General features: G+C 40.0%; 1 protein-coding gene across 1 annotated transcript; it reads left to right on the top strand.

Moving 5' to 3' along the window:
* Positions 1–227: 227 nt before the first annotated feature.
* On the top strand, positions 228–1,241 carry LOC149162517 (uncharacterized). The gene is made up of 2 exons (XM_089435201.1): positions 228–519; positions 685–1,241. Exons 1-2 carry the CDS (start codon positions 228–230, stop codon positions 1,239–1,241), a joined length of 849 nt encoding a protein of 282 aa, XP_089291327.1.
* Positions 1,242–11,291: the final 10,050 nt, after the last annotated feature.

Genomic DNA, 11,291 nt, shown 5'->3' with positions numbered 1-11,291 from the left:
CAACAAGCGGCACTAGACAAGCAAAAGAAAAGATTAGGAATCATGAAAGGCACAGGTAACCAATCCAAAAGTCCTTTTCTTCATTCATTATGACGGAAGCAAAATAAGAAAAGAGGCCGAAGAACGAATGGAGAGGTTCTTCATGATTTGGGTATCTTTATGATCAATTCAGGCAAAATGAAGGATTTACACGCCTTCCTGTCCTACCAATAACCACATAATTATCAATGAAAATCATCTCCTGGAATACAAGAGGGCTTAACAGCCGCGTCAAACAACGCCTTCTCAAGAGGAAGCTACAACAGGAAAAGCCAGATATTATGCTCATTCAGGAAACAAAATGTGCCACTGATCAGCTGGAGAATATCACCAAAAAGTTAGGGAAAACTATCAAATATATAGACATAGCCAGTCACGGATGGGAAGGAGGCATTGCAATCCTCTGGGACTCCAGAGTAATAGAAATCACCTCCATGGAAGCTACCAGATCATACATCGCCACAGAATTTCAATTAACAGGTAATTCTGAAACCTACCTCTGTATAAATGTCTATGGGCCTCAGCGTTTAGAAGATAAAATTTCTTTCCTGAACTCGCTAATGAAGCTAAAGCTAAGATACAAATATTCAAAGATCATAATGGGAGGGGATTTCAACATGATTACCTCCCTCCTGGAAAAAAAAGGAGGCCTTCGGCGTCTGAACAAAGACTCAGAACTCTTCATTGATTTCATGGAATCCGCCCAACTGGTCGACATCCCCCCAAAAAATGGGCTCTACACTTGGAGCAACCGAAGAGGAGGAGAAAACAGGATAGCCTCTCGCCTTGATCGTTTTTTGACCTCAGAAAACATCTTACTGGAAGGAACAACCATTGACTCTGATATTCTCCCCAGTGGGGGATCAAACCACTGGCCCATCGCCCTGGAAGCTGCTTTTCTAGAGACTCCCAAAAACAGGCCTTTCAGATTTGAGAAATTCTGGCTAACTCACCCAAATTTTCCAGAGCTGTTGAAAAAATGGTGGGACGAACCCAGAAATGTAAGGGGGACCAAAATGTTTAAACTTCAGTCCAAACTCAAGTACATCAAACACAAAATCAAGGATTGGAATACAACCGAGTTTGGTAATATTTTCCAGGAAAAGCACAATATAGAAGACCGCCTAAGTCAAATTCATAAAGACTGGGCTTCGGGGATTAATAGGGAGGACTCAAATGAACAGGAAAAGATCCTTCTGTAGTAATGGAAGCTTCACTGCCAATAGGAAGAAATCCTTTGGAAGCAAAAGTCTCGTATCCAATGGTTGAAGGAGGGAGAGCAAAACACAAAGTTCTTCCATAGATCGACGATGGATTATAGGGGGGCAAATAAAATCCTTAAGCTTACCAATGCTTCTGGAGAAGTCATTCAAAACCACAATGAGATATCAACTCTGCTTACTAGCCACTTTAAGCAAATTGCCCAGGAATCTCATGAAGATCGTTCGGAAGCCAGAGAGGAAATAACACAGGCCATACCCCAAATCATCACTCCAGCTCAAAATTCCTCTTTGTTAAGAAAGATCTCTATGGAGGAGGTGGAGGAGGCTGTAAAGGACATGCCAAATGATAAAGCTCCGGGACCTGATGGTTTTACTATAAACTTCTTCAAAGCTTGTTGGCAAACTGTCAGAACAGAGGTATGGGAAGTAGTTGAAGATTCAAGACGATCTGGCTCAATTCTTAAAGCCCTAAACTCTACTTTCCTAGCCCTAATCCCCAAAGAAGAGGAAGCCAGAACTCCGGAAAAGTTTCGCCCCATAGCTCTGTGCAACGTGATTTATAAAATTATTTCTAAGGTCATTGCTAACAGGCTTAAACCAATCCTCCCTGACATCATCTCAGAGGAGCAATCAGGCTTCGTGGAAGGCAGACAAATTCTGGACAACATCCTCTTGGCTCAGGAGATGATACATACTTTACAATCCAGAAAAATCCCTGGTATGATGATTCAACTCGACCTTTCAAAAGCTTTCGACAAAGTAAATTGGAATTTCCTGGAGGCCACCTTAAGTGCTTTTGGATTCGACATTCGGTGGATCAACTGGATCCTCGCCCTTGTCAAGTCAACAAATTTCTCTATTCTAGTTAATGGTTCCCCCTCGGCCCCCTTCTCTCCTACCCGCGGCATAAGGCAAGGAGACCCACTGTCCCCCTTCCTTTTTGTGATAGTCATGGAAGGGCTCAGCAGATATATTCACAAAGCCAAAGCGGAAGGAAAAATCAATGGATTGTGCCCTTTCCCCTCCACCCCTGCAACCACTCATCAGCAGTTTGCCGATGATACCATGCTGCATGGCTCTCCAACGATCAAAGATGCCAAGGCTTTCAAATCCATCTTATCTATATTCAGCAGGGCATCAGGTATGGACATAAACCACTCCAAATCGACTATATTTTTCTTTAATACTCATGTTTCAATTCAGAACCATCTTACTAGCATCCTAGGCTTTCGAAAAGGTTCTCTTCCCTCGAAGTATCTAGGAGCTCCGCTCACCACCAAGCCTTGGCAAAAGCTTCACTGGGAAAGGCTCATAGCAAACATGGAAAAAAGATGCAAGCATTGGACTCACAGGGCACTAAATTTTGCGGGACGCCTAGTTTTAACTAAAGATATTCTTCAGGCCATACCTCAGTATATGCTTTCTATCCTCCCGGCACCTAAAGCAATCCTGCAGAAAATCAGATCCATTCAACGATCCTTTCTATGGAGTGGCAACGCAGAGAAAAGGAAATGGGCTCTCGTGGCCTGGGACAAGGTCTGTAAATCAAAACTAGCTGGAGGTTTAAACCTAATCGACCCCAACACTAGCAACAATACTGGTGGAGCGAAGCTGTGGTGGCGCTGGCTGAAGGAGACTAACCTCCCCTGTGCCAGACATTGGAAAGCGAAATACACTCCCAACTGCAGAGACCAGGACCTCATAAGACTTCAACCTTTGCCAGAAGGTTCCCCAATTTGGAATTTGGCAAAAAAGAATAAAAATCTAATCCAAGAACACAGTTTTTGGGAGATCCGGAATGGGAAATCTGCCCTCTTCTGGGAAGACTCCTGGCAGCAGCACCCAAAGCTTGAAAACCCAGATCTTGCAGCGTACAAAATTAACTGTCAGAACAGTGGAAAGCACTCCGTCCATCACTACTGGAACCCTGATAGCCAGGATCAGGAATGGAGAGAATGGGCCCTCCCAGCCGCAGCAAACCCTAATGAAGAAAACATTAACCTTCAAAACCTGCTTCTAATCCTAAACAAAAGAAAAATCAGAATAACCGCAGATGAGGAAAAGTTGAGATGGGGGCTGAAGGGCAATGGCAATTTCAATCTCAAAGAAGCCAGAAGGCAGATGGAATTCACAGAGCAGGGGGAGGACGTATCTTGGTACATCAAGGTTTGGGACCCCCTCTTCTGGCAAAAAATTCAAACTTTTCTTTGGCTTCTCATGCGGCGAAAGACCCTCACTTGGGAAAACCTGCAGAAAAAGGGTTTTGAAGGCCCTTCTTTTTGCCCTATGTGCAACCAAGCCGCTGAAACCATGAACCACTTATTCAATACATGTGAGTGGGCGAACCTCATTTGGCAAGAGATAGAAGCTATCATGCAGCAAAACAACAGAGATTTAGACTCCATACACAACACTATTAACAATTGGCCAAGCAATTATTCAGAAAATCCTCAAATCAACAATATCTGGAAAGCTCTACCAGGTTTTATTACTTGGACTTTGTGGAAAGAAAGAAACAGAAGGATTTTTCAAAGCGAACACAGGAATATTGAACATTTGAGAATTACCTTATTCCAGAACATCCGCCAATTAATTCTGGTAAAAAGTAAAGCCGACCCTGCCAGACGAATCTCTCCTGAGGAACAGAGAATCTTAAATGCTTTCAACATTTGCACCGGCCAAAGTCTCGTCACCCAGGCCACACCGAAGAAAATTAACAGCACGCTAAAAGGATGGACTCGGCCCCCTGAAGGTTTTCTGAAGTTAAATTTCGACGGGGCCTCGAAATGAAACCCGGGCCCAGCTGGTATAGGAGGCATAATCCGAAACCATTCAGGCGAAATACTCCATATTTACAGCACAGCTCTGGGTGAGGGCACCAATAACGAAATGGAATTCGCAGCAATGGAAAAGGGGTTAAAAATCCTTCATAGAAATCACACAGAAAATGCAATTGAGGGCGACCCTGAGATAGCCATAGCAGTGGCCAAGAAAATATACAGGGGCACTCCAATAAGCAAAGTAACGAAGCACTGGCGCCTGTCCATGGTCACAGACAATATTGGGAATTTGCTTGGAAGAATGAAAGGCCTCATCTTCCAAGCGGTAAGGAGAAAGGAAAATTCGGTCGCCGACCACTTGGCTAACCACGGGATCGAATACCCAGCTGAAATGGTGGACAACTGTTGGCAAATGGTGGAAAATCATCATTTAAAAGACCGATGCTCTCAACTCGCTCGTTTAGATTTAGTGGCTGCGGAAAGGGCAGGTCAGCATTCCGTTTAATAATCTTACACAAGTACATGGATAGGCCGACGGGACTGGGGCCATCAACTCCTAACAACTACCGCAGGACAAGCTGGTTGAGGGCATTCATGAATATAGCAGATTACAGGGATTTGTATAGAAACATGATCCAGGATGACATAGCCCGATGCAGAAGCGCTGGACGGAGGGGCACCTGGCACACTCAAGATCGAGCAGGAAGCGGTGAAGGCAAACATTCCCAATCAATGAAAAACCCCTCCAGTTTTTCGCACAATAACATTTATGGTGATCGAACAGGCAAGGATCACACAGCGATCCACTCCCCAGCCCGAAACCTCCCCGCCAATTTCTATATATTTGCTCCTCCTCTCCATTGGAGCATCATGTTTCATGCGCTCATAAGGCAGAGTCTCAATTGTCGCATTTGCATCCAGGAGGGAATCAGTCACGAAAGGTTTCTCATGGCGGGCAATAGCAGCCGAAATCAGTCGGCAAACAAAGATCTGTAGACGGCCCGAGAATTGTTTGAGCGGAGAACATCTCAGAGGAATAAGAGAAAAATTATAGACTTGGAGGCCTCTGCTCAAGAAGAGGAAGCCAAGCTCTCGGATCACCATCTCAGCCAGGAAGTCAACTGGTTGCAGGATCCTGGTACGCCCAGCATGAGAGCAACACAATTTGTCCGCACTCAAGCCGAATCATGGCGGATAAAGACCATCTTGGCAAAGGCCATGGACGTTCAGGGGGAACAGGCGGAGCAACTTCGCACCCTCCAGCAGTTTGCAGCCACGATGACAAAGGAACACAGAGCTGTGGTCGAAAGCAGCGAATTTAAACTCTGCGCTCTGCATCAGGAGATGGATTCTGTCAGTAAAAAGCTCTCTATTTTGATCAAGCTCCTCCAGAAATCCATTGAGAAGGATAGCAAGCCCGCTGATTCGCCGAAGGGAGGTCCGTCGTGCATCCACCAGACCTAGGCCCCCAGGCACAGAGAGGCGCATGCAACCCCTCCCAACAACCATGATTAGTCTTCCCTGTCCCTTGGCGGGACTCTGCTATATTTTTTGTTACTGTGTTTTTCAGATATGTGATAATCAGTTTTTTTGGGACCAAGTCACCCTGCGTGGTGTTATTCTAGGCAGCTCTAGTTCTCTCTATGTCTTCTATAGCTCTCTCTTCCTTTTTCAATATGTTGCTACTGAGTAAGGCTTGCCATGCAGCCAGCAATCTGCCTCGGCAGAAGTTTTGTACTATATGTTTTACTTGTTAATACAAAAGCTTATTTACACAAAAAAAACAAAAAAAAAAGGGGACATATTCTAGTTTGACCTTTTGTTCGAGAAAATTCTCTATCATAAAGTGATATTTTATTAGAATATGGTTGGATTTTTAGTGCATGATAAGATTTTTCAAAATACTTATGGCACTAGTATTATCACACAAAATAGGAATACGTTGAGGACAAGTGATTTGAATATCTTGCAATGTTCGCATCATCCATAGAAGTTGAGTAAAACACGATGCAACAACAACATATTCTGACTCAGCAGTAGACAATGCAATGGAGCTTTGGTTATTGTTGAACCATGATACCAAGTGAGGTTCCAAATAAAATGCTCCTCCACTAGTACCCCTTTGATCATCAATATTACCTAGCCAATCTGCATTTGTGTAAGCATGAAGTGAAAAATATGCATCTTTGGGATACCATATACCCAAATATTGAGGTCCTTGTAAATAATTGAATACCCTTTTGACTACATATGGATATTAGTTTCTTTAGGAATTTCTTGAAATCGTCCAATAATCCCAACTACATGCATAATATCTGGTCTCATGCCAGTGAGGTATAAAAAGCTTCCGATCATAGATTTTTATTATGGTTGATTCACTGAAGGAGAATCATCATGTGAACTAACATTACATCCTGTACCATTGGTGTACATACATGCTTGCAATCTTCCATTCCATATTTCTTCAAAATCTTCTTGAGGTACTTCGTTTTTGAGAGAATGATACCATTCTTTGTTTGTTGAACTTGAATACCAAGAAAGTATGTTAGTTCACCTAGTGGAGACATCTCAAATTCTTGTTGCATAATTGAAGAAAATTCTAGACTCATAGTTTCTACATTACTTCCAAATATGATGTCATCTACATAAATAATAACAATTAAAAGTTTATTTATGTTAAATTTTATATATAGGTTGTTGTTTGTTGACCCCTTTCTGAAACATCGTTGTTGAAGATAGTATTCAAGAAGAGAATACCATGCACAAAGAGCGTGTTTTTATCCATACAAAGCATTCTTAAGCTTGCAAACAATATTTTTATCATTTCCTAGAATAAATCCTTCAGGTTGTTCAATATAAACTTCTTCCTCTAGATCCCCATTTAAAAATGCATATTTAATATCCATTTGAAATACTTTCAAGTTATGAAAGCTTGAAAGTGCAAGAAACATTCTTATGGCTTCAAATCTAGCTACAGGTGAAAATGTTTCTTCAAAGCCTATTCCTTCATATTGAGCATAGCCTTTGGAAACAAGTCTTGCTTTGTTTTTAATCACTTCCCCATTTTCATTTAGTTTGTTTTTGAACACCCATTTTGTCCCAATAATATTTTTATCATGAGGTCTTCATACTAAATCCCATGTATGGTTCTCTTCTAATTGATCAAGTTCTTCATTCATTGCCTTAACCCAAATCACATCTTTGCTTTCTTGATTTTAATTTTGAGGTTCAACTGTTTATAGTAAGGCTAGGTGATTGGAAGTTCCAACAATAATTCTTCTAGTTTGTACTCCAGCTTCCGTTTCACCTAGAATTTGAGATTTTAGATGATTTTTACTAACATACCTTGAGAGAGACTCTTCTGGATTTTCTGTGCTTTCAATTCCTTCTTCTGATGCTTCATTAATTGCCTCTCCTACAACCTCTTGGCTTGTTGTAGAAATAACTTTCTCATTTGTTGGTGCTTCCCTTTTGGTACCTGTGGGTGCTTCATCAATTACAACATCAATGCATTCAACAATATTTTGAAGCTTTTTATTTTAGCATTTATATTCTTTGCTTCTAGAGAAGTTTCCAAGGAGAATTCCTTCATCGTCTCTAAATTCAAACTTTCCAAGCTTATCATCATTATTCTTTATGTAACATTAATTTTCTTCCAAAAACTCTAAAATGTTTGATAGTTGGAGGTTTAAAAAACCATAGTTCATAAGGATTTTTATCATTGTTTATGTGAATATGATTTTTGTTTAGGATATGTGTTGCTTCACCTTAGAAGGTACGAGGTACTCTAGACTCATTAAGCATGGCATGTGCCATTTTTTGTATTGTTCTATTCATTCTTTCTTCCACTTCATTTTGTTGAGGAGTTTTAGCTATAGAAGACTGCCTCTTAATACGATACTGTTAACAAAAGTCAAAAAAATCATATGATATAAACCCTCCTCCTCTATCATATCTAAGACATTTTTTTAAAATGTAACTCATTTTCTACTAAAGATTTGAATAATTTAAATTTATCAAATGAATCATATTTATGTTTTAGTAGGCCAATCCAACACATTCTAGTAAAATCATCAATGAATAATATCAAGTATTGTTCACCTCAAATTGACTTCTTTCTCATAGAACCACACAGATCAGTATGAATAAGTTCAAGTGGCTTATTTCAAGTACCTTCTTTAGCATTAAACTGAACTCTAGTTTTCTTACCAAATTGACATGATTTGCATATGTTGTTTTCTGACAAAGAGATGTTAGGAAAGTCACGTAGTGCTCTCATTCTACTTGACTTGTGTAATTGAGTGAAGCTTAGATGTCCCAATATTTTGTGCCAACACAAATTTCTTTTGGTTTTCTCAAGTAATAATGCTCTTGCCCACCTTCCAAGACATAGACATTACCTAGAGTTCTTGTTTCGTTTATTATGATCTTACTTGTATCGAGATTTTGTACCACACAATTCTTGATTTGAAAACAATGTTATGTAACCAACTCACAAATAGATAGATCAATGACTTAAAAATTATCCTATTCAAGGGGGAAACCTCCTTTACATTACATAAATAAATAATTCTTGGATGATACAAATGACAAAACCTCCTATGTATATGTTATCACAAGGCTAGATAGGCTGGGTTGTGTCAACCTCCAACCAAGTGTAACTATTTCAAACCAACTTTTGACTGGAGGTTAGCCCTTCCAATCTGATCTATAGCTGAATGTTATTTTTTTTCTGCTAATTTCAACTTTAGATTTATAAACAAATTCTTGTCAATTGCTTCATGTGCATGGTTCTCTTATGGTGTTTGTGATTCAAAACAGGTAATTTTATGTCAAGTTTAATGTTAGAATCATGAGTAGAATAGTATGAAAGACAAGTGCTGAACATCAACAAGTAAATTTACAACAAACCATCAAGAAAAGAACTCAACACAATGTTTTGATAAAGAAGGTCACCCCTCCTGGGCTACATCTCCTTTGTCCCACTACCATGGCTTGGGCCTCTATATTTTCTCAAAATGGAAAAACTTATAGTTTAAAATGCTCTACAGCTCCTAGAACATGCTTCAATGGACTCATATCATCTAAAAACCCCAAAGACGACTCTCCAAACTCTACAAATGGACTACAATTGTTCTAGGCTTGACCTCCTCTCCTCGTGGCCCTAGGCTTCCTTAAACTTCAACATGGAAAAATCACATACATAAGTGCCTCTCTACCTCTAAAACCTATTCCATTGTGTTTATAATGTCGAACTCATCTAGGAACACCTTTTTTTGATCCCAATTTGGTCGAAAATTTCAAAAGTTATAGCCAACACAGTTTCTCCTAGGAATTCTCCACTACAACTGGAGGAACTCCAGTTAAATCCGCCAATTCTAGAGAAAATCCATATTTTTCTGCTCCGCCAAACCTCCTCCAACATAATATCACTTAATTAGTGATAATAATGGCTTAGTTAGTGCTAAAATCCACCTAATCTACGTGGTAAAGGTTTAATGCTAGCGGTTAAATAGTGGTGGTCACATGCAGAGAGGTTAAATGCTAGTGGTTAGTGTTAACTCCCAACCTGCTAGTGGTTAACATAAACTTTTGGTTTATAAACATTGTCACATGGAGTGAACACTAGCAGTTACTGCTAGTGGTTAACCGCCAACCTCCAATGCACTAGTATTTAAATACATAATGCCCTCATCATATGTTAAGAATCAATGTTATGGTGTAGCGGTAGAGTGTTGTGCTTGTGCAAAGGAGGTTGTAGTGTCAAACCCTAGCACCTCCATAAAAATTTTACACTGAGCCATAACTGGTACTTTGGAAAGGGACACATGGTGGCCTCTAGGCTTGCCACTTGTCCCCTCCTCATTGGTCCTCCATTAACCAATAAAAACATGCCACGTCACCAACCTGTAAACCAACTTCAGGATGCCACTTGTCATAGTCTGATTGGATGTTTACCATCCGTTGACCATGCCCAGTCACTTTCCACGTCAGTAGTATAGACTGGTGACTACGCAATGACTGTACCTTTTTTTCCAAAAATTCTTTATTTGGCAAAGCGGTCAATGGGCTCTATCTTCCTCATACGAACTTCGTTTTGAATGAAAATAGTTTTGTTGGGATCATTTTACCGAGAAGGATGAGTTCATTTGGGTTTTGAACGATTCTGAGCACTTTGATTTTTGAGCTAATTTTTTCCCCTAATCTAGATTTCGATCACTCCTTCCCACTGATAAGATTTTTGACCCACAAAATCTGGTTATCTGATGAGAGCTGAATACTATTCTCTTTCCCAAGTTATATCAACTGATTATACTTGAAAAGTCTCCATGAAAATCACTTGGATACACTAACATGCCTTGCATTGCAAATGGCTATGTCCCTCAACCATTATTCTCCTTTTTCTACTCACCCAATCCAACACTTGTTGGACACGTTCTGGCTGCAAAATACATTTTTTGCACCACATCGATCCCTTGGTGCTTGGAAAACTGATACAATCTGATACCCTTCCCACTAAGAATCTTGGTGTCAACACATACAACGGTATACAATGGCTTCAAATTTTTTGCATCTCGTCTACTTTTGCTTCTTGCCTTTATCATCCTCCAGTTTAACATGCTACTCATGTCATGATTTTAGAATGAAGGCTAAGTATGAGCATGTTTCTCAAGAATGGACCTTCCATAATCTCGCGACATCTTGTCACAAATACAACCATCAAATGTAGAAACACATTATGCAAGGAATGCAAATCGACAACCTCTTGTTTTGCTCCTTCAAAGCAACAATTGTCACATCATGTAACATTTCCATGTACTCTTGCATCTTAGTTTACAAACCATCAACTAACGCAAGTTGATAAAACATCATCAACTAAACATAAGTCAACAAAACATACTTCTTCAAGCCACTAACTTGACTTGAGAAACAGAAATAAGCATGTACAACAACTTGACAATTCTTTCCATAAACAACAAGAATTTCACATCTCATGCAATAATACGTCAACATATCCTTTCATCTTTGGATATAAAATAAACTCTTCTAAGTCGATATCACATACATATGACAACAATCGACACAAGTTGAGACTCATGCATGTATACAAACACAATGAAACTAGCTACAATTCCACTGTTCACACACACAAACTCTCATGTATGTATACAATTCTTCAACTCTCCTTCAAGTATAATCACAAGTACAATAAGCCCAAAAACATGTATGCGTACATAAGAGATGAATT

This window comes from Pinus tabuliformis, chromosome 5_2 (genome assembly GCF_031772625.1).
Source record: "Pinus tabuliformis cultivar Carrire ecotype Pingquan chromosome 5_2, CPIR1, whole genome shotgun sequence".
Lineage (NCBI taxonomy): Eukaryota > Viridiplantae > Streptophyta > Pinopsida > Pinales > Pinaceae > Pinus > Pinus tabuliformis.
This window is presented reverse-complemented; position numbering and strand designations above follow the sequence as displayed.